General features: G+C 33.2%; 1 protein-coding gene across 1 annotated transcript in view; it reads right to left on the bottom strand.

The window, feature by feature from the left end:
- Window positions 1–24,597, bottom strand: part of LOC106664896 (alkaline phosphatase-like) — a 445,922-nt gene that overhangs the window by 86,399 nt on the left and 334,926 nt on the right. Inside the window, exon 5 of the mRNA XM_014390962.2 lies at window positions 11,237–11,444. Coding sequence (XP_014246448.1) covers window positions 11,237–11,444 — 208 coding nt within the window. The remainder of the gene's footprint in view (window positions 1–11,236; window positions 11,445–24,597) is intronic.

Here is a 24,597-nt window from a genome sequence, read left to right as displayed (position 1 = left end):
CGATTCTATACCAAACTATTCTCTTTATTAAAGCAATACTTACTTTTTTTTTGGGAGTATATAATGGTTTGCGTCTTTGGTTGTTCCTATTTGTTATTTTTCTTCTTCTCTCTCTCACACTCCCCATTTCTCTCTCTCTCTCTCTCTCTCTCTCTCTCTCTCTCTCTCCCTCTCTCTCTTCTAAACGTAAACAACATTGTTTTGGGTGATAACAACTTGGTTTGGCATATAACAATCGACATATAACAATTCAGACCGTGAAAAAGTCGAGATTTTTTCCTTTTTCCAATAGGTTATTTTTGCTTGCCTCATGCTTGGCGTACGTTCCGAGTTTTCTTGAATTCTTTTGTAAAGAACCAGAGATTCCCCTTCTTTCTACTATATTTGTTGCAAACTTGCTGAAATTTTGTATGACCCACGATAGCGTGAGATTATTTCTAGTTCCTAGATTTTATTATGGTATATAGGCCGTTCCAGATAAGTTTCGAGTTGATCTCATTGATTTGTGGGAGCTGTCTGGCAATCTAATCTTACTGTTATTTTTGCGTCTTTGTTACTTATTTCAAGTGTTTCTGTTTCTATGCCTATAAGTTCAGCTTAAAATTTAGTTGTGGTTGAGCCGAGGGCAATGTGATGATCAACGTAAGGCACATTTACGCCCATACACATAACTTTTCTCATCTTTTAGCCCTCCATATACCTTAGAAATTTCCAGGTTTATAGGTACTTTCCATTTCTTTAGCTTTTCAATAATTAAATTGAATGGTTTTTAAAATAAGATCTTCTCTGATAAGTCAGATATTGTTAATATTAATTTCGGACGTTTTTACATGGCCAGCTATCTTTTGATTTGTTCTTTTCTTTCTATTGTCAGATGAATTCTTAATTTCTCAAATATCGCCATCTTTAATATATATAGTGTGGTGGATGGTGAAGCAAAGCCCTACTATTCTTTAGATTTTTGTTAGTTAGTTATTAGTTTTAGTAATTAGTTCTCCGCCATTATATTGTTCTATTTGTAGCCACTGTGTGTTTTTTTAGTGACCGGCTGTTTAATAAATTGTTGGATTCGTGAGGAGCGGTCAAGAATGAGGTAGTTTAGAGAAACAAATTTTTCGATTTGTTGCCGGCGTTTCGATCTTTATTCGGGTCATCTTCAGGGCCTGGGTGATTTACAAAACTTACGTTGATTGGAAAGAAATACAATGCAGATTTAAATATAAAACTCAGTCCACCACCCTATTTAAGATAAAAGATGGCAACATTTGAAGAATTGAGAATTCCTCAGGTGACAGAAAGAAAAGCTGAAAATTTGTGACAATGTTGTTTTTCAAAACTACCTCGTTAATTGCTCCTCACGAATCCAACAAATATATTTAAACTGTTAAATGGTAATGTTTCTGTCTGACTGGAAAATTACTGAAGAATTTAGATCACTCGTAGTTACCGTAATATATATTAGTAAAGAAATTGAAGATATTTATCGCATTAAGTAAAAACAAAAATCCAATAAAAACAGTACAAAGTTAATATTAATTTTTCCTTGATTAAAATCTGTCTAGCCCGTCGTGAATTTTAATGGTCTAATTAATTTTTATGCGAGGTGGAACTTTTTTCTTGTCAATACTTAGCTTTGATAGGATGGAGCTGCTTAAGCAATCTGCAGCTGTAGAACAAGAAAAAATAGCCATCAATCATAATGAAAATGGTTTGCTGCTAAACAGCTGTTGTTATATATTTGGTCAGTGACAGATTAATAAATTGAAACTTTAATTGATCCAGATGTGTATAAAAAGTATATGAGTCAAATAAAGCAGCACTTCACCTGAAGGTTAGTTTTTTGTCCAAGACATCTTAAATAGAAAGTTTTTTGTGTTGTGGAGAAGTATTTATTTAAATCGTGGGAAATGTCTTCTTGTTAGAATTTAATAAATTATTTATAACAGTTTAAGCTACATCTTTCAGATTTTAGTGTTGCCATAATGACAAAAAGTTTAAAAATAGAACTAGATTTTCTATATTTTAACTAAAAAAGTGATTTCTACGGCATAACTACATTCCTTTTAAATTCACTACATTTATTTCCCACCTTTAATTGGAAGTCTTATATTTTTTCCTAAGGATTGTGGAAAATCCACCTTTATCCTCTCCCATTATAATAATGAGACTGATGCTAAGGGTTTGGAAGAAAATTAAAAGAAAGAAAGGAAAAAGTTATACCGTCAATTTTCATACACTAACGAGTTGGCGTCCAATTAAGGTGATAATTACATTTCTATCTATAACGTTATTATATCAAAAATCAATATTCAAAATTTATAATGAACTGAATATGACTATAGTGGAAACAAGATATTTTGTGTATATACTGACATGCCCTAATTACAACAACAAAATGCAGAATAATTAATTATTCAGAAATCGTGAGATGCGGTCTGGTGTGATGTAGATTTCAGAAAAACATTTTCTTTATCGTGCCCACGTTTCGATCTTTATTGAGATCAGCTTCAGGGCCTGGGATTTACAAACATTGTTTACATTTAGTGGAAAAGTGAATTTATACAATGCAAAATATATTTTTTATATTCAATCAAAGTATTTCTACTCACTCAAAGTGTTTGTCTTCTGTGTAATTGTGCCATTCTTGCGTGTCGTGTTGAGAGAACGCCACAAGAATGGCACAATTACACAGAAGACAAACACTTTGATTGAGTAGAAATATTTTGATTCTATATAAAAAATATAATTTGCATTGTATAAATTCACTTTTCCACATCCTAAATGTATTTGTTAGATGTAAACAATGTTTGTAAATCCCAGACCCTGAAGATGATCTCAATAAATATCGAAACGTTGGCACGATAAAGAAAATATTTTTCTGAAACCTACATCACAACAGACCGCATCTCACGATTTCTGAATAATTATCGATTAACGGTCACTAATCGCCACACGTTCCTACACGGGAAAAAAATGCAGAATCTGTTTGTAGCATATCGAAAACGACAACTTAAACAAATCCCAAAACGTTTGAAATCTAAGCTACAGTACTGTATTCAATTTTTTTTTTGTCAAATTAAAAGAAAATATAAAAAAACGATTAATATAAACAGCTGCAATTACAAATTTCATACCTCACCAGAAATTTGTTTTCGGCTTAATTTATTGTACTATCCAAAAGGTAATTAAGGGAAGTATATCAATCTCTTTTGTGCAGTAAAATTAATGCTTTCTCGATGTGTTTGAAATGTTCCATTAGGTATGGGGTTTTTTCTCGAGTCTTTTCTTTCACCTTTTATATATTAATCGTATATGGCAGACCAATACTGCCGCATCTAGACAATTGCACATTCTTCTAATATTCCAACGGGGGTATTCTTCAATCTCAAGTAACAGTTTTTCAGTGAAATGCGCAATGCAGAAACTCGTTTGAATAGTTCAAAAAGCTCTCGAGTCAAGACGGACCCAATAAGTGACCGAATGCCAGTTCATCAAGAATTCATGAGTCCATACGTTCGCAGATTAACACCCGGCATCAACTATTCCAATCTCTCCAGCTGCCATTTTGAGTTTTTTGCGACAAAGACCGATAAGAAATGTATGAGTCTATTTGATGCAATGGATTTATTCTAACAACTCCCGGAAAAAGAATTATACTCCTTGGCGGGTAGGGGGCGTCCGTGGCCGCAACGGTTGCGTTGACACGGCGCTCAGCACTGTAAAGTAAAGGTCCTGGGTTCGAATCCAGCGGCCCTGCATTCGAACCCGACATACTTACAAATGAGCTTTTTTTCAAGCACCCTGAGGGTTGATATGAGCTCTGTTGTTGTTTACCCTCGTAGAAAAAAAGAAAACAAATTATATTCCTTGCCTTTTAAAATGCAACCAATATCCATCTCATATGTAAATATGTTAGCTTGTAAGTTTATGTTTGTAACATTTATAGATCAACATTTAATTACATTATAAGATGATATTTTCACACTTGACCACCACTGCTGACCACCCAACTAAACGATAAAAACTTAATTTTGTATCATTATTCTTCGGTTGATGAATTTTGAACCCGGGATCTGAACGATGCCACTTAATTTCACCGGATTGCTATGATTATGAAGGTTATTGTAAAATACTAAATAAACTATTTATCATGTGAAACCAAATTCTAGAAAAATAAGACTGGAAGAATTTTTAATGGTAAAGCTCACTAGAGTTTGTATATAATTGATTTTCTCCAAAATTTATTTTCTAATAAAACTATGTATAGTACTGTGTAGAGATTAGTGACCGTTAATCGATAGTTATTGTGTGTCGTACAAGGATGGCACACTTACACAGAAGACAAACACTTTGAGTGAGTAGAAATACTTTGTTTGAATATAAAATATATTTTGCATTGTATAAATTCACTTATCCACATCCTAAATGTATTTGTTAAATGTAAACATTGTTTGTAAATCCCAGGCCCTGAAGATGATCTCAATAAAAGATCGAAACGTTGGCAAGATAAAGAAAATGTTTTTCTGAAACCTACATAACTCCCGACCGCATCTCACGATATCTGAATAACTATGTATAGTACTTTATTTTCTGAGAATTTGAATGCCAAAAAACCAATTATGTTTGTTGTTAAATGTGAAAAAGTGTTGATAAAAAATTTTTGGTGTAGCATTATTTATTTTAATTTTCATCCACTTTGTGTACGTTATTTTCTAATTATTCTATATGCACACATCACAAACGAAATTATAATGCTATAAATAATAATTCCAAACGGGAACCTTGATTTTAAATAATTTATTATATCAGTGCAACCAAGTGTAAAACTCTCATCTGAGCAATTTGTTGGGTTTTAAAAAGCCTTTGACGACGTCGTGAGCGAAATACACTGGAAAAATAAGATTAACGCGAGGTTGATGAGAGTAATTAAAAATGCTTAAAAGACGAAATAAAAATCTAATTAAAAATTTAATCTCAAATTAAATCATTAATGAAAACGTAATAAGAGTTGCAAGAGTTTTCTCTTTATTATTTTTATTTCAGTTTTAATTACTTTTATTACACGTATTGACAGCATGTTTTTAAATTAACTTTACTTAGATTTAATTAACCTTATTTAGTTCTTTTAATTCTATTTAGAACAAGAGTTGAACAAAATCTAAACTAAAATTCACTTATTAGAAATAAACATTTTATAAAAAGCCATTATTGAAAAAGTGTAAATTAATTTTCTTATAATGAATATTCAAAAGTGTTTTTAAAAAAAGTCGTAATGTAAAAATATATACAAAGAAGTCTTTGTGCGGTGGTAATTTGAAGAAAAATATGAAAAAGAGTTTTTTTTATTAAACATTGTTGATTGAATAGTTTATTTTTTATTTAGCAAATTCTAATTGCACTGCACAGAAAACCTGGAATTGGCCGATTTGTCCGTCGGGAGAGAGAGGAAAAGGTTTGGAAATAGATGGAAGAAGACGAAAGAGAGTAGAAGTCGGTGCTGAATACCAATAGTAGCCGGCTTAGCAACTTACTAAGTTCGCTACCAACTCGTACTTTCTTCCGTTTCCAGCAGAGTGAAAAGTAGATAATACTCTTGACTCTCTGTTTACGAATGCAGCAAGCGGTATGGGCAGTAACGGAATTGGGCGTTTATTAGCTAGGTCATAGAGTGGAATTTTTTCTAAGAAGACTTGATTGTTGAAGATTGTGTAAAATAGTACTCTTCAGGACTTCAAAAAAAAAAAATTATCTAAACCAATATTTGTTATGCATTTTGCTCAGGATATCAGTATTGCAAGGTTGTTATGAATTTGTAAACAAATATGTTTTTGTTTATGCTCATTTTTGAAACTGTGTATATGTAAGGGAATAACAAGTTAATCATGACGGTTGGTTAAGTTAGAAAATTGGATTGTTTGACTGATGCAATGCGCTTTTCGGTTCATTGGACCGCTTGATGTATGGACGGATCACGAACCACGAAAGGGCCATTTGCCTGAATGTACTTATTGCTTCCAAGCATGAAAAATCCATTTTAACATAAAAAAATCACATTCTAGCTTTATTAAAATCGTGAAAATGTCAATTTAAAGAAGTATGAAAAATATTCCACGATAATTTTCGCTGCATCAAATCTTTATAATCTTTTAGCATAAACCATTTTTTAATGCAAATTATGTGCACTGTGGTGTACAGGATGAGGGTACCTTCTGCACATCTTAAATTTTTATTGATTATTCAGAAATCGTGAGATGCGGTCTGGTGTGATGTAGGTTTCAGAAAAACATTTTCTTTATCGTGCTAACGTTACGATCTTTATTGAGATCATCTTCAGGACCTGGGATTTACAAACATTGCTTAAATTTAACAAAAACATGTAGGATGTGGAAAAAAGTGAATTTATACAATGCAAAAAATATTTTTTATATTCAATCAAAGTATTTCTACTCACTCAAAGTGTTTGTTTTCTGGGTAATTGTGCCATTCTTGCGTGTCGTGTCGAGAGTGCCAGTGAGATATTGCTATTTTATGTGTTTTGGGGGTTTCCTTATAAAAAAATGTCTTTCTATACCGATTTCCTTCCCCACTCCTTCAAAATCCAACGTATATAAACATAAAACAGCAATATATCACTGGCTCTCTCAACACGACAAGCAAGAATGGCACAATTACGCAGAAAACAAACACTTTGAGTGAGTAGAAATAATTTGATTAAATATAAAAAAATATTTATTTGCATTGTATAAATACACTTTTTTCCACATCCTACATGTTTTTGTTAAATTTAAACAATGTTTGTAAATCCCAGGCCCTGGAGATGATCTAAATAAAGATCGAAACGTTAGCACGATAAAGCAAATATTTTTCGGAAACCTACATCACACCAGACACATCTCACAATTTCTGAATAATCACCGACAAACGGTCACTAATCACCACACATTACTTTTTTATTTTTTATATAAGTTTTTGGAAAAAAAATTTTTTTTATAATCAAATAGTAGTGATTGATGAAGTTGGAGTTTTTATCGATCTGAAAGTAAATAATAATCACATTAAGATTTTTGACGTGTTCTCATAAGGTCTTTGTGAGGAAGTACACATTTTATATGAAAACAATGTAATTATTCAAAATCTCACTGGAACTGTATTAATGTATGTATTTTTCAATAAAACGGCCCTGAAGATGGCGATATGAATCGCCGAAAACTTGGTGAACCAAAAGTGTACTTGCCACATTTTTTTTTTCCGGTTACGATGTACGACCCAAAGCACTTTTTCCTGCGGATACGTGGGACATCACAAACTCTTTATAGGCGCGTTGCGGATTCTACGTAAAATCTGTATGTACCGTGTTGACAGTGCCATGTCAAGTATCTTTTTTTCATCAAGAAACATCTGTGCAAAGCGCGATAAATGACGTAGATAACATAGACATAGAAAATACCATAAATCGAGGCTGAACGTATCAACTAATACTAAAATATTGATTCGTTTCGTTATAGACGCCGAGGAGGATTGCTGAGTGGGAAGTCCTTGTACGTGAGGATTAGAGTGGTATTTGAGATTAGCGTAAAATTTTTAGTAGCACGATATTACAACATCTGTTATGAAAGGAACTTTTAGGTAGTTTCGGATGGTGCGGTTGGAACTTTAAGACAGAATGGTTCACAATGGATTTAAGGATTAGTGTTTGTCGGGTCTGTGGATGTTGGTTTCTTTAAATCAAATAGTTTTATATTCAATGTTATTTTCAGTATTTTTTTGAGTAGCTTCTCTAGACAATCTAAAGAAGCGCATGACGGTCGGTAGAAAGGTGCTGAAGTTATAATAAATTAGAGATAGGTGGGATGATAGGTGAAGGTTATGTTTTGGAAATTTGTGGTGTTGAAATTATAAATGATGGGGTGAGAGTGGAGTTCAATCCTTTTTAAAAAAGATGGTTCCTACTCACATTAAGATATTTGTATTTATGTTACAACAATCTACCGATGAACCAAGGGATAGTAGTTTTTTTGTATCCAGTTCTGTTGTTGTTTAATAAATTGTTTTCTTCTTTATTTAGTACCATGTTTGTTAAGTTTATAACCTTTGGTTAAAATTTAACTGGAGTTTTTGGGTCTTTAGGGTATTTTTATTTTTAAGTGTACCGTATTTTAAGTTTTTAATTTTTTTATCTAGTATACTTTGTTTTTTACCAATGATAAATGTAATTTTTGATCGCGTATCATAATCGAATTCGTCCCATTCTACTGGAGACAATAATGACGCAAGCCTAATTGTCCAATATATTGATAAAAACGTTTTATATCTCTTTGACGGTACAATTTATGTACTTCATTATTTAAAATGGTATTTTGGCATTTACGTTGTAAGAGAGTTGAACAATTCTTAATATTTAGTTTAGCAAGAACGAATTTTGGGGTCAGATTTAATTTCAGACATTGAGAATTTAACTAGATTGATTTGTTAATTTTTGAGAATGAAAGTCTCAATTTATAATAAAGATTTAAAAGTTTTTGTTTATTAGCAGATTTTAAGTAAGTGGAGGTAATGTTGTTGATAGTGTTATAATCCATTACTGCTTTGACTAGCAAATTAATAGAAATTATAAATGATGGGATGACTTAATGTGAGTAGGAACCATCTTTTTTAAAAAGGGTTTGTGGTGTTGAGTTTAATTCGACGTTTTTAAAACGAATGGTCAAGGATTTGATGCATTCTGTAGTTTGATTATTCGGAAATTTCTGAAACCTACGTCACACCAGACCGCATCTCACGCTTACCGAATAATCATCGACTAACGGTCACTAATCACCACACATTCTGTCATTTTTTCATTCAAAACTTGAATAAAAATTTTATGTCCAGTGAGTGATTCATTGTTCCGTTTTTTTCACCATGTCTTCTTTCTTAAGATATTCATTGTATGAATTCCAATCCTACAAAAGAGTTTAGCAGCCGCATTCTTGCAGCCCACTTATTCCGGGGCAAAGTAGAGATGATTCGTTTTTGCGCACTAAGTCAACATATTTTTGGATTCGGAAAACAGACAGCAACAGGCATAACAATAAGTATCCCGAAATTTAGATATTGCTGTACATATCCATCGGCTTTAGATCTATAGTTGCAGCAACACATTTTTTTTACTTGACTGAAAGGATTTTTCCATTTTACAATCTTTTTCGGTACTTACGCTAGTCTTGTCATTTTGGTTGAATTGTCGTCCCTATGAGTCATGACCATCAGATAATCAATCATTAGTATGATTTACTTTGTGAACGTTTACATTTCTTAAGAGCCTAGTCTTCCTTATTGAAGTTGATCATACGTTTGTTTTTGTTCTTCTCGTTATCATTTGGTAGACAGACATGTTATCATTTTTTCCATTACATGCAGGCACGCATTTGTATTTCTACGAATTGTCTTTTTTTATGAATACTGTATACTGCTGTTTTAGAACCTTATTTTCATGACTACATTTTTAACCAAATATTCTTAGAGTGCTGTAATTACATTAAGTTTGAACAGTTACTGTTTTTTTTCTTTACGAGGATTCGCAACAGCAATCAAAAGGCAAGGAATATAATTTTTTTTTCTACGAGGGTAAGTAACAGCAGATGTTATATCAACCATCGGGGTGCCGGTGTTTTTGAACAAAAAAAAAAAATTTGTAAGTATGTCGGGTTCGAATGAAGGGCCGCGGGATTCGAACCCGGGACCTTTACCTTACAGTGATGAGCGCCGAGTCAATTCCTAAACCGTTGCGGCCACCGACGCTCCCTAATAATTACTGTTCAACTAAAAAGGAATGCTTTCATGATATATTATTTTATTTTTGTATAAATTGTAAACAAATGATAAAATAATTTAGAACCATAATACTTATCAGAATTGTAAACATAAGTTAAAATAAACATAAATAGTATTAATGTAATTTGTAGTGATAACCCTTGCAAATTTATTTTATAATTTATGAAATATTAAGAGTTTTATTTAATTAAAAACTTACATGTTTTATATATTGGTTATAAACAATTCTGAGTGCTTGTATATAATAATATTGCGTGTATTTTAATTTCTAGATTTTAAAGAAAATAAATTAAAAAATTGATAGTCTTTTCCTGGCATTACGTTCCTATTATTGTAATAAATTTATAATTACTATTGGTTGTATGTTGTGTATTCTATTAATTTTTTTTTCAAAAAAATCAGTATAAAATAAGAAATGAAACGTTTCTCTTTTTCATGGTGAAGCGGTGTAAGATCTAAGCCTTTTTATTAGAAAAGACATGCTTCACTTATTGTGCCTTGTTGGTTTGTTGAAACACTCGAACATGTTTCTGCATTTAGCCTTCCTCAGTGAGGTACTGTTTTTTTCTGCTCTTTTTTTCTCTATTATAATTTTTCTTTTGCATGAAGATTCAAGTAGATTGAGAAAACAATATAAAAAAATATAGATATCGGAAATTTTAAAGCTAAATTTTATCTTCAAATTGAAAGATGTTTGAAATTCTTCTCGTGAAGCAATATTAAAATTAGTCAAATATTAACTCGATTTTGAGGATCAAAGCCAGTCCGATTTAATATAAATATAAATCTCTCTAAAACAGAATCGGCTGGCCATTTTTTATATCTCAGTAAGTTTCCAGAAAGAGTTTTCATAAAAATAATTACGTGTACTGAAAACAATGTTTTTTATTTTAAAACAAAATCAGTATTAACTCTACAAGGAAAATGGACAATCGTCCCTAAATTTTACACTTGTAAATAAAAAAAATCCGTTTTCTTCAACCATTAATATTTCCCCCGTTGATAAGAGCTGTAAAAGTGAAAACAGATGAAATAGTTGAACGGTAAGCTCCTAAATGGCTGGTTTTTATTACGAGGGTGATTTATGAACCGTAAATTACACGTTGTAAATTAAAATCTTCCAATCGAACAAGGTATCACGTCAAATATAGCTGCCAAAACGGCGGTAAAAGGTTATTTATGATTTGAGGAAAATGTGCCAGTGACGTGTAAATCTAGTTGTTTGTCTTTCTTGACGTCAGCTGAAATGGAACCCAGGAAACATTTAAAGAAAATACGACACAATACGTAAAAATCCTCTTTATGTAGGTGTCTGATCGATAATTTAATTATAATTTGGAAAAATTAAGAAGCTTATAAACAGGGGAGATTTTAAAATCCATTAGATTTTATATTCATTTATTAAAACTTACAAATACTTTACCTAAGATGTGATCAACGCTTTTCGGATCGACTTTGTCCATTTGTTCTTTGTTCCAGACGTACTGGGCTCTAATGCCACGGCGCTTTTTGTCCCTAAGCCAATCTTCGATCAGGTTTCTTCCGTCTAGCCTTCTTCCTTCTTCTTTCTCTTGTTCAGGATCGTTGGCCACTTTGGGCATCCAGTGACGCCTCCCACCTCCAAAAACCACCTGAAACAAAACGGTTCAATTTCTTTAAAAGACATGCAAAAAGTTTACTTTTCAGTATTTTTGATGCAGGAATAGCATAATTAGAACATTTCAGGGATGAGAACTCTTACAACAAGTTTGGTTCTTAGCCTAGTTTACTAGACTAGGCAAATGTTTGCAAGGAATGTTTACGCAAAGTTTACCTTGCCTGTTCTACTTAGAATTGTTCTAATTACAGGCTTTTTTAAGAGGAAAATATAAAAATTGTATAATAATTCCAAAATCATAATTACATAGTTTAATATTTGTAAACTTGTAACCATCTTAAAAAAATAATTATCAAATCATTAGATTGCGTAGTCTAATTGACCAAATTACTTCTTTAAAATTTGAACCAGAACTACGATCAATTTGTTATCTTTAATCAGTACGAAGCTAAATTAAATAGATTTGCATTTATAAATTCGAATAGATAAATGCTGCAGCAAATGTTTAAACTGCTTATAAACTGCATGAAAAAGATAATTATTTTCAATTAATTAATCTTTATGTAAAGTATGGGTTGAAATAAAAAAGCCAGTGTCACGAGCGGGATTCGAACTCACGATCTTCTGCTGCTCTACCACTTGAGCTATTGTGTGTTCGATCCACTCGGACAATAAGTTCCCATCTCAAACCCACCTTTCGAAATTTCCCTCCTTTTGGCCATTTCTCAAATGTCGTGTAATCTATTTGATTCTCAGCGACAAATGTTTGTTTTATCTCAACTAAAAAACCTTAATTAATGGATAGATATTAATTGGTCAAGCGGACCACGAAAACTACCAGACCAAACACCAACTCCCCATCTCAACCAACAACCTTCCGAATTTTTCCTCCTTTTTGCCATTTTATAAATATAAAGGAGAGCTTTAGTGAAAATATACGTGGGTTTATTTATTAAATCCATTATATTTCGTAGTCTGATTGACCAAATAACTTCTTTCAATTAATTAATCTTTAGGTAAGTTATTAGTTAAAATGTAAAAGCAAGTGTCACGAGCGGGATTCGAACCCACGGCCTTCGGCTAAATACGCCGCTGCTCTACCCTTGAGCTATTGGGACTTGGATTCACTCGGACACCAAATTCCTATCTCAACCCACCTTTCGAATTTTCCCTCCTTTTTGCCATTTTTCAAATGTCGTGTAATCTATTGGATTTTCTACGACAAATGAAATGGCTACGGAGAGCTTTAATGAAGACATACTTCATTTTACTTATTAAATGCATTAGATTTCGTAGTCCAATTGTTCAAATAACTTCTTTCGATTAATTAATCTTTATGTAAGGTATTGGTTGAAATAAGTGGATCGAAGTGACGATAGAAGAAGAAGAAGAAAAATAACTTTATTCTGGGACTGGTGTCCCCTAAGAATAATTTACTTGAAATAAATAAAGGAAGTTCCTTCTATGAAGATAAAAGTACAAAAAAAGATAGAAATTTTGGAACAATATATACCAATAAGGAAGGAGAGAAGAAAAAATTATGAGAATATTAAACAAAAATAACAAATGTTAACGTGAGGTCTCTGCTTGGAGAGAGAGGAGGTGATTATACAAGTGGGATTTAAAGAAGGAAAAGGAGGTAGCGTGACGAATAGAAAGGGAAAGGGAGTTCCAGAGTTTAGGGGCTCGGATCAGAAAGGATCTTTCGAAGGTATGGGTTGTATGTTGCGGAAGGATAAGGTCGATTGGGGGTGAGCGGGTCTTACGAGTGAGATGTGAGGAGTGGAATTGGAGGGATTGGATGATGTAAGGAGGACGACGAGTGTGGATGGACTGGAAAAGAAAGCAACCTAGAAAATACTGTGAACGGAAGGAGGGGAATAGCCAGGAAAGTTGGGAATACAACCCTGACACCCGGGATCCCCGTGGGGTGCCGTACACAAATCTTACACAACAATTCATAATACGCTTCAATCGCGCGTTCTCCCCCTCCGAGAGACCACCGTATGCCAAACAGCTATAATCGAAGAAGGGAAGTATAAGGGAAGATACAAGGAATTTGCGGGTGGAGAAAGGTAAGAAAAGCCAGGACCGACGAAACAGGCTGAGCGAGGCAATGGAATAGCGGGAAATTTGGGAAATGTGAGAATGCCAGGAAAGGTTTTGGTCAAAGACTACTCATAGGTTTTTAACCGAAGAGCAGATGGGGATCGGATGGTTATTTAGCATGAGAGGTGGGATGCTGGGGAGGAAATTGAGGAGTTGCCTGAACTCCATAATTATGGCGGTGGATTTGGACGGATTGAGGGCTAGGGAATTTTTATGGGCATATTCGTTGATGGAGTTTAGGTCTTTTTGGATCTTGAGAGTGGCCGAGTGAAGATCGGAAGAGTGGAAGGATATGTATATTTGGGAGTCATCGGCATATAGGTGATAATCGGACTGAATGGAGTCGGGCAGATCATCGATATAAATGGAAAAAAGGATAGGAGAGATGCTAGAGCCTTGGAGCACCTCAGATTTAAGAGGGAGGAAGGAGGTGGTAAGACCATTGGGAAGCGAGACAGCTTAGTGGCGATTGGTAAGGTAGGAGTGGAACCAACGGATGGTGCTGGGGGAGAAGGAAAAAGATTCGAGTTTAGAGAGGAGAGAAGAGTGAGGGACAGAATCGAAGGCTTTAGAAAAATCAAGACGGACAAGTATAGTAACTTTCCGTTGGCCCATTGCTAAGTGGAGGTCACTGGTAATTTTTGTTAGTGCTGATTGGGTGGAATAACCTTGGCGGAAGCCAGATTGGAAGGGGTGTAGAAGATGGGACTATTCAACGTGCCTAGAGACTTGTGCTTGGACTAATCTTTCTAGGGGCTTGGACAGGTTTGAGAGGATGGAAATGGGACGGTAGTCTGTAAGGGAGGAAGGGTTGGTGGTTATATTGACAGGGTGGACAAGAGCTTTTTGCCAGGCTGTCGGAAAAAACAGAGATTTGGAGTGAGTAGTTATATATGTGAAGTAGAATAGGTAGTAATACTGGGAGGCAGAGTTTAAGAAAATGGATAGGGATGCCATCAACTCCAATAGTGTATTAAGCCGAAGGTCGTGGGTTCGAATCCGCTCATGACACTGGATTTGTATTTCAACCAATACCGTACATAAAGATTAATTAATTTAAAATAATTATCTTTCTCATGCAGTTTATAAGCAGTTTAAGAATTTGCTGCAGCATTTATATATTCAAATTTATAAATGAAAAACCCATTTAATTTAGCTTCGTACTGATTAAGGATTACAAATTGATCGTAGTTCTGGTTCAAATATTGCTTAAAATTCGATACCAATCAATATATTTTTATTATTATACACACATTTAATATATAAATTACCAAATTATGGACGACATTATTTAAATTTTTTCGTTTCAGATACCACTTTCCGAGAAATTGGCTTTTTAGGGCGGAACATTTCGTTGCTCGTGTGCAGGATACAGGGAAAATTGAGGAAAGGCCAATTGGTCGTATAAATCCCCGAGGAAACCGACTCAGTTTTATGGGTCTTTCCTGACAAGTATTAATAACCAATAAAACGACTCTCAAGAAGGCGGAATCAGCCCTAACAAACCGCCCAATAAAATCTTGTGGAAAAAGGTCGCGGAAAAAATGTCTGGACGATTTGTAATTGAATGGCCGGTCTCCGTCGCCATCACCCTGGCAATTTCGCCTCCAGGACACGTAACATTGCCATAGGAAACGACTTTAGAACGAAAGGCAATCTATCAGTTTAAACGATAAACTTACCATCGTCAAGACCCTTTCCAAAAGTAGAACAATTAGAGGACAAACAAAAATAGTTATTAACTGTTATTACTATAATACAAGTTGTGATAAAATGTCCACAATGAATGTAAAAAAATCGATAACAGTTTCAATACTATTCGACTTTTATAACACAAATTTAAAATAGATTCAGCACGAATTGCTTATTAAGTTCAAATAGAAAATAGTGATGGTTTAGCTAATAATAAAAATAGGTCTTTCACAGGTTTATGCATGAAATTTCATTTCCGATGGCCTGTTGTTGACAACGGGAAAACTTACAAATCTTAGCAGTTTAATCTTTTTACTCTCACATAAAATGAGGAAGACATTTTAAAATAATTATAACTCTGTTTTTATTATAAATTCAATACTGTCGACCTGGAATTTTCTGCATTGATGCCTGAGAACATAAAATTATTCGTGGTATTAAAAAACACAAATCAACACATTCAAGAATAGTATTATAACACAATTAATTTCAACAATAAAGTTCGTAAATTTAATAGTAATGCGCTATGGGATATTGTAATAATTTACACAATTCCTTTTGCAGAGCAGTGATTCTACTTCAAAATTGCCCAACAACTTTCCGGTTTTTGGAATTACTACAATTGCAACAAATGAATTGCTTGCTAAAATTTATCTTACTAACTCATCATCTAAAATACAATTTTTTAAAATGTTTTTATTTTTTATTTTAAGAAATACACATGGATTGCGAAAGGGGTTTTAGCTATGTTGAAGATAAAGAAAAACAATATTTTGTAATAATCATTTCTTCGTTTTTAGATTTCACACCATTGTAAAAAATAAAATCTATTATATCTATATATTTCGAGACATGTTGACCAAATTACTTTTTTCAATTAATTAATGTGTGGTGATTAGTGACCGTTAATCGATAATTATTCAGAAATCATGAGATGCGGTCTGGGGTGATGTAGGTTTCAGAAAAACATTTTCTTTATCGTGCCAACGTTTCGATCTTAATTGAGATCATCTTCTAATTATCGATTAACGGTCACTAATCACCACACATTTCTACACGAGAAGAACGAAGAAATGGGATTCTATGAACAAATTTCATGTACATGACACGCAGCTAAAAGTATCCTGAAGGACATAGCCAACAATGAGAAGAAACTCGCATCGGCTATCAACCAGAGAACCTTTTTGCTGAAATGCAGACAACACAAGGTATTTCCTACTCACATCAAAAACAATTTTAACGTCACAAATGCCACACTAACACAGCCAAACACCAGAATTAACGACATTCATAAAGCCATAATAAATTTCAAACGAAACATTTTAAACATAGAAATCACCACGAGCATCGAAAACATTAAGACATTAACACAAAAATTACACAAATTATAACTCAGTGCCGCCAACATAATACCTACAGACATTTTAAAAGAATTTTACACAAATCAAAAAGATGCATACGACGTCCACTTTGACCAAATTAAAAACAAACATTAAGAAATTCAATTGAAACAGCCCTGAAGATGATCTCAATAAAGACCGAAACGTTGGCACGATAAAGAAAATGTTTTTCTGAAACCTAAATCTCACCCGACCGCATCTCACGATTTCTGATCATCTTCAGGGCCTGGGATTTACAAACATTGTTTAAATTTAACAAAAAACATGTAGGATATGGAAAAAAGTGAATTTATACAATGGAAATAAATATTCTTTTATATTCAATCAAAGTATTTCAACTCACTCAAAGTGTGGCACAATTACGCAGAAAACCGGATTACCAACACATTTTTTCCCTTTGTCGGCTCTTTTCACCTCAAAGAAGCCGACGCCTTATACAAAAATGTCTTTTCTATACCGACTTCCTTCCCCACCCCTTCAAAATCCAACGTATATAAACATAAAACAGCCAAATCTCACTGGCACTCTCAACACGACACGCAAGAATGGCACAATTACACAGAAGGCAAACACTTTGAGTGAGTACAAATACTTTGATTGAATATAAAATATATATTTTGCATAGGATAAATTCACTGTTCCACATCCTATATGTATTTGTTAAATGTAAACAATGTTTGTAAATCCCAGGCTCTGAAAATGATCACAATAAAGCTCGAAACGTTGGCACGATAAAGAAAATGTTTTTCTGAAACCTACATCACACTAGACCACATCTCATGATTTCTGAATAATTAACAATTAATTAATCTTTTTATGTAAGGTTTTGGTTGAAATAAAACAGTTAGAGTCACGAGGGGGATTCGAACCTACGACCTTCAGCTCAATACGCCGCTGCTCTGTCACGATAGCTCATGTGGTTAGAGCAGCGGCGCATTAAGCCGAAGGTCGTGGGTTCGAATCCCGCTCCTGAAACTCATTTTTTCATTTCAACCAAAACCTTGGTTTCCATATTGCAGCGTTTCGACCCTTCTCTACTGTAATTTCAGGAAACCGATAATTTTGTTCTGATTTGTAGTTTATCGATCTTTTTTTGATATTTTACGGTATCGATAAATTTTTTTGCATTTTAGTGTATCGATGTATCCATTTTGATATATCAGTTTTTCGATTGACCGTTTTGTTTCTTCATTTTATTGTATTAATACTTTCGCTTCGTTATTACAGTGTTTGTATCAGTTCAGGAATAAAGATTTTTGTTTTGACGTTTTAGAGTGTAGATACTTTTGTTTCATTATTTCAGTGTATTAATAATTTAGATTCGACACGATACATTTCTTTAGATGCGAAACAATAATTTTGATTCAAAATTTCACTGGATGAATTGAATAGTTAAATTTTTTTGTTTTGATAATTTGTTCTGTTGTGTTTTCATATTTGTGTATATCAATACTATTGAATCGACACATAAAGTATCGGCACAAGTTTTGTTTTAATAATTTTTAGAAAGATTTTTTTCAAAAGATCTTAATAAATACTTTTTTTGGGACAATTTGTAATGTATCTATTATTTGGTTTCGATGTATCTTAGGTGATATTTTTATTTAATTACTTCAGGAAATCGATGCTTACATTTCGATTATTCTGCAAATGGATATTTTTGTTTCGATGTTTCAGTTTATCGTTACTTCAAAGAATCAAGGTTTTGTGACGATATTTCAGTCTTTCGTTTCATTGTTTTATTATTTTACTGTAACACCACTTTTGGTTCGTTGAGGAGAATTCAAAATTGAATTGAAATCAATGATAGGAGTTGAAATCACAACTGACCCTCTCTGGTTCCTGCGTGATTTGGTAAATTTGATCGTAGAAATTTATTAAATGATAGCATACAAGTTAAATTTTAGTTTTAGTTTTAATTTTTTGGTGCTTTCTGTTTTGATTGAAGGTTTTAGTATTTATTATTTTATGATTATGTTGAAATAATTAGTTTACGTTGAAAATATGACAAAGAAAATTATAATGTGCATTCAAGTATAACATTGATACATTGCAAATAGTGCGTTTCCCATGACAAAGATAAAAAATAAACGGAGTAAAACCATCAGTCAAAGACCACATAGACGATCCAATAATAGCGAACGTTTAGATAAAGGCTGCAGTTTAAACAAACCCCCGGCACAATTTAGAACGGGGCCGGGTAAAATTGAAATTCCTGGAACTAAAATTAAATGCCTTCAAAAAGTCATTATTCCGATAACGAACAGCTTCATTACGGGCCTTTTGTGGGGTCTCATTTGTTTTAATTTCAGAGCCGGGGAGTGGGAGTGAGAGAGATAGAAAGAGGGTTTGTCTGAGAACAAGTGTTCCTATTAAATAGTCATTCTCTCTCGCCACGTTTTTGCCAAACAAAACACCAAAAAGCCGGGGCTTTAGTCGATCTTGTTCTGTCAACGGTTAAATTCATCCCAGTTTTAATTAAATTCAATATACACAAAAATAAATTACAAAACGGAAAAATCGTTCACCAAATTCCAGGTTTAGTTGGAAACTTTTTTTTTTTTTTTTTAAAGGTTAACTAAATTTTTTGTTCGTGCTTTATTTAAACGATGTGAAGGAATTTTCGGAATGTAGTGGCATAACATGGCATAACATTCAATAAAAATGAAAATCTGGTCTACTTCGATGATAACGTGTTTTTTTTTGCTTCCTCTCCCTATGGAATGCAACTGATGATAAATGCCAACTATTATCATATTTAAATTTAGAAAAAAACAAACATTATTGTTTTTTTAAAAATGGCGGTAAACTTGCGCGTAACGAAAAGTAGTATTTTGCAGGGCAAAAATGAGAGGTAGTAAAAACATACGAATATCTATGATAATCATATTTCTAAACTTTTATTTATAAGCCATCTTAAAGAGAAAGTGAACAAAGCTAATAAAAAAATCAATACTTTACGACACGCCTTTTTTAATAATTGAAAAGAATATTGCTCTAAAATGAAAAAATTTTAGAACAACATACCATACATTAGTGTGCAATGCGCAGTGCAGGTGTGGGTTGTAATTAAATACAAAAAATTGGGAATATTTTGAAGATTTTTTTAAAATTTGTTTAAATTTTCTTCTTGAGTTTCCAATTTCTTTTTATATTTCAAGACCCAATTGGAATTTATATTCGTTATTATAATCTGAAACTTCATTGGTTTATATGATGAAAGTAAGTATAAATATAAAGTAAGTATAGTATAAATTTTAATGTTGGATATTGGGAGCTTAGTAGAAAGCATTTTCTATATTTCTGGATTTTGAAAAAAAGTAAAATAAAATCCATTATATTTCGAGATCTGTTGACCAAATAACTTCTTTCAATTAATTAATCTTTTTATGCAAAGTTTTGGTTGATATGAAAAAGTTAGTGTCACAAGCGGGATTCGAACACACGACCTTCGGCTCAATACGCCGCTGCTCTGTCACGATATTATATTGAGTCGAAGGCCTTGGGTTGGAATCTCGCTCGTGACACTAACTTTTTCATATCAACCAAAACTTTACATAAAAAGATTAATTAATTGAACGAAGTAATTTGGTCAATACATCACGAAATCTCAGTTCTTGAGGAATTTACATAATTTTGATTCCGAATTCCCAAACGTTATCTATTCTAATTAATTAAGGTTTTTAGTTGAGATAAAAAAGTCAGCGTCACGAGCGGGATTCGAAAAAAAAAGGTGGGGTTGAGATGGGAAGTTAGTGTCCGAGTGGATGGAAGTCGCGATAGCTCAAGTGGTAGAGCTGCGGCGTATCTAGCCGAAGGTCGTGGGTTCGAATCCCGATCGTGACACTGAATTTTTTATCTCAACTAAAAACCTTAATTAATTGAAAGATATTCATTGGTCAAGCGGACCACGAAAACTAGTGAATTTAATAACACAGTATAGTGACACTAAGCAAATCGCTAAATTGGTTAATATGAGTTTTAGTATCGATTTAAATGAACTACCCACTATCTTTCATAAAATAATAGGGTTTTCGTAAAAATACTTAAGTACTACAATAATATATGTAAATGTTATAATAAAATTAAAGAAAATGAGAAGTCCTTATTTTACAGAGAATTTGATTTTGAATTAATATGTAAAGGTTGTTGAAATAGCCAGTTATGTTTTGATTGAAAATCGGTTTTTATAATAAAGCGTGAACAGCCGTAAAACGTCTCGAGAAATGAATATACATTGTGCAAGTCTAATGAAAAAAGGGGACAACTATTATTTCTTATTTGTTTCGAAAGCTTACAGATTTGGTTTGGCCTTGTTTTGTTGGCATTGTTTAAACTGTCCTTTTTTAAAAGCTAAAGACTGGACAGGGGGTTAATAATGATCTTGGTATAAGCTAGTTTGTACACTGACAGGCAAAAAATTCCACTCAACTGATTTTTTTCATTTTTTCAATAAAAGAAAATTCTGCCCTTAATTTGTCTCATTGTTTTTATCAATAAATATTTGTTTATGCTTTTTTTTAAATTGGGAATATCAATTAGACGTAAACACACTTAATCCTTAATCCAAAACAAGGATAAAGAATTTTTCAGTTTAATTTTTACGGAATTTGAATTCTGAAGGAATAAACTGTTTAGTTTTCATTTATGCTTTCTTAATTTCGATTTTTAAACTTAAAAATGCCACCTATTGCTGAGGATTGTGCGTGTGGTGTGACACTAGTTAATGATGGACGCTCCATCAGGTATGCCATCGGAGTTCCCTACGAAAAACTGCGAGACGCCGTTAGACGTTTTCCAGAAGCTGGGTCTTACCATAGAAGGCCCGGTTCTGTACGCCCTAGGGTAACAGAACCACAGGATCACCGTTTTTTGATTTTGAGAATTTTGCGAAACCGACACCTTTCTGTTTTTCAAGCGATTCATCAGCTCCAGGAAGTTCAAGGTGACCAAATTTCTGAACGCACTGCTCGAAGAAGTTTAAATCAGTATGGACTGATGGCTTTCCGCCCCTTAAGAGGACCAGAATTGACCAGAACACACAGAGGCTCTCATTTGCTCGAAATACAGCCAATGGTCTTTGGACGAATGGTCTGGTTTTCACAGATGAGTATAGATTTGCTCTACAATTTCCAGATGGGCGTGAAATAGTGTAGAGAAGGCGAAATGAAACGTACGACGTTCGTAATTTTTCCCCAGAGCCAACCTTTTCAACGTATTCAGGGATGGTGTGGGTAGGAATTTTAATGGGGAGTCGCACAGAGTTGGCTGTTGTTCGTCGAGCGTCTTTGACGGCCAGTCGCAATGTAGATGAAATTGTGGAACATCACGCGTTTCCTATCCTCGATGAAATCAGCGACAATCCTATTCTAATGCACGATAATGCCCGTCCGTATCTTGCTCGCATAGTACAAACGTACTTTCAACAGCATAACATCAGTGTCGAACCACATCGAACATTTTTAGGTAACGTCAAAAGACGAATAAGTGCACGTCCATCACTTCCTGATACACTCCACATTGAATCTTGAAAGGTCTATTCGTGAAGAATGGGCTAACCTGCAGCAAAGAAACATTTCCAGACGGTAGAAAGGATGCCGAGGCCTCTTCGAAATGTAATTAAGGCAAGACGAAGAAATACGCGATATTATAATGTTAATTAAAAATCTAAAACAAAATTAAAATAAATTTTACCTGTCCGTCTTTTTTAAAATTTTTAATTTTCCTTTGCAATTTACATTTTTCGTACTTTTTTAGACAAAGCCTCAATTATTAAACGTCAAAAAACAAACAACAAAAATATATACAAATCAAGTTATATTAAAAGAGGGGGGAATTTTTCCCCTGTCAGTGTAGATAACATTTAAGGATCGTTAGTTGATTGAATAATAATGTCAATTCTGTCTGTTGATTTTCCTATAGGTTATTTGGTGTTTATTTAAGTTTCATAACTTTTAACGTTACACGCCCAATTATTTATTATTTTTAATTGCATGTTATTCTCTATTACAAAATGGTAAGTTTAAGTTTTCACAATTGCAGGCTAGCAAAGCTAGAAATAAAAATCATTTATTCAATTTGTATAACTCCCGTTTTTATTTATGTTTGTTACTGTTTGTGTTAAATAATACTCTATTTTATGTGAAAAAGGATTCCTTTTTTGCTTTATAAAGCCAAACATTATGACTTAATTATACTACGGTGTATGTAAATAATGTAATAATAAATAGATAAAACTTAATAAACGTTTTGTTTTTTAATAAAATAATAATTACATAGGGATAAACTGTAGATTATCTTCTTCGGTATGATAAGAAGCAGGTGGATTACTTTTCTAAATAAAAAACAACACTACATTCTACTGGAATATGTTGTGATCGTAGAATAGAAAACAAAAAATATAAAATTAAATTTTATATTTAAAATTAAATGTTATAAAATTAATTAAATATTATATAGTTCTTATTGGTTCTACCTACCAATCGTGCAAGGATGAAAAAATGTAAAAATATAAAATTATTTAGAAGGTATCGTCTATCATCACAGGAAAGGAGATGTTTGCGCAATTGCCTCTTAAGGATATTAGTTGATCTGCGAGGATGAGAGAAAATAAGTAGTGTTTACTTTTGTATACTGACATCAATGCCATTACTTTTGTAAGGCAGTTTTCTCTAAACTAAACCGCAACCAGGGATTACGAAATTTAATATTTCTCTTTGGAACAAATTTATTAGAATAGATTTTTACGGAAAATTGTAAAACGACGACAGTAAGATTTCGCACAAGCCTGGGCATAGAGTAAATACCCCAAAAAAAATTTACTACTTTTCTTCATACGAAATTTTATTGGAAAATCAACTTTGAGAAACGACTTAAAAATAAAATACGATAACATTTCAACTAACCAGAATAGTTAGGATAGTGCCAGGATTTCCCCAGTTTTAAATCTAGTTTCATTTATTGTTCATGATGATTTGTTGACTAAATAATATAAACTATTTTTTGTTTAATTTGCTTTTAAAAAACTGGTCGTTTTAGGTCGTCTTGAATTTTAAGCCGATTTGGCTATGTTCGTATCTTTTTTTTATAGCATATTTTCAAGTGAACGGTATCCTGTGCAGGGGTAAAAAGGGAAAAAGAGGCGATTGTCGCCACTGAATGATTAACAGTGTCGGGGCTCCAGGCTCTGAGCCAACAGCAGGAGCGACGAGTGTCAACAACATCCCCATGCCCAACCTGATTGGCTCGCTGGTAAAATGTCAAATTTCCTTTCAGAAAAACCCCTGGAATATCGGAATTAACACATAGTGTAAAAAAACCGCTTTTTTAAATTATTTTAATCCCACGTTAAGCATATATTCTTTTGTAAGACTTGAATTTCGTTCTATATCCTCAGTCAGGAATATAAATGTTGAAAAGAAGTTTCAATAATCTGCCAAATGCTTAAATTATTATTGATATTAAAGAGAGGGTGAGTGCTCTGCTGGACGGCTTTGATCTTCTGTTTGTTTATGATCCTGAAGCGTTAGCCCCTCCCTGGTCGAGGACCGGCAAATAACCTTCTCGATCGCCCTTCCAATCGGCTCTCATCCTTTATTTACCGTGCCCTTATCGATTTGTTCAAGTTGCTTCCAAATTTCATAATCGGCTTTCTATCGCCATAGCCAAATTACCATGTTCTGAATAAATTTACATACCTAGGAATAGAAAGGGACTTAGATAATGGTGCAGACGTAATACAAAGGTTTTATATATTTCTATTTGGCGTTATTGAGTCATAATAATTTATTGATAAAGGAGATGGGCTTTAGGAGATCGCAATTTTTGAAAATATGTCAAAATGTCAAATTACTGACTTCTATTACATTAACTCATAACTTGTACTCATAGAGGTAGAATTATTATAACTTACAATATCAACTTTTTTTAAAAACCATTTACATTTTAGTTAAGTTACTTCTTTCAATTAATTTTTCTTTCTATGTA

The sequence above is a fragment of the Cimex lectularius genome, unplaced genomic scaffold (genome assembly GCF_000648675.2).
Source record: "Cimex lectularius strain Harlan isolate CLEC.00 unplaced genomic scaffold, Clec_2.1 scaffold52, whole genome shotgun sequence".
Lineage (NCBI taxonomy): Eukaryota > Metazoa > Arthropoda > Insecta > Hemiptera > Cimicidae > Cimex > Cimex lectularius.
Note: the sequence above shows the minus strand (reverse complement) of the source record. Positions and strands in the feature narration are given on the sequence as shown.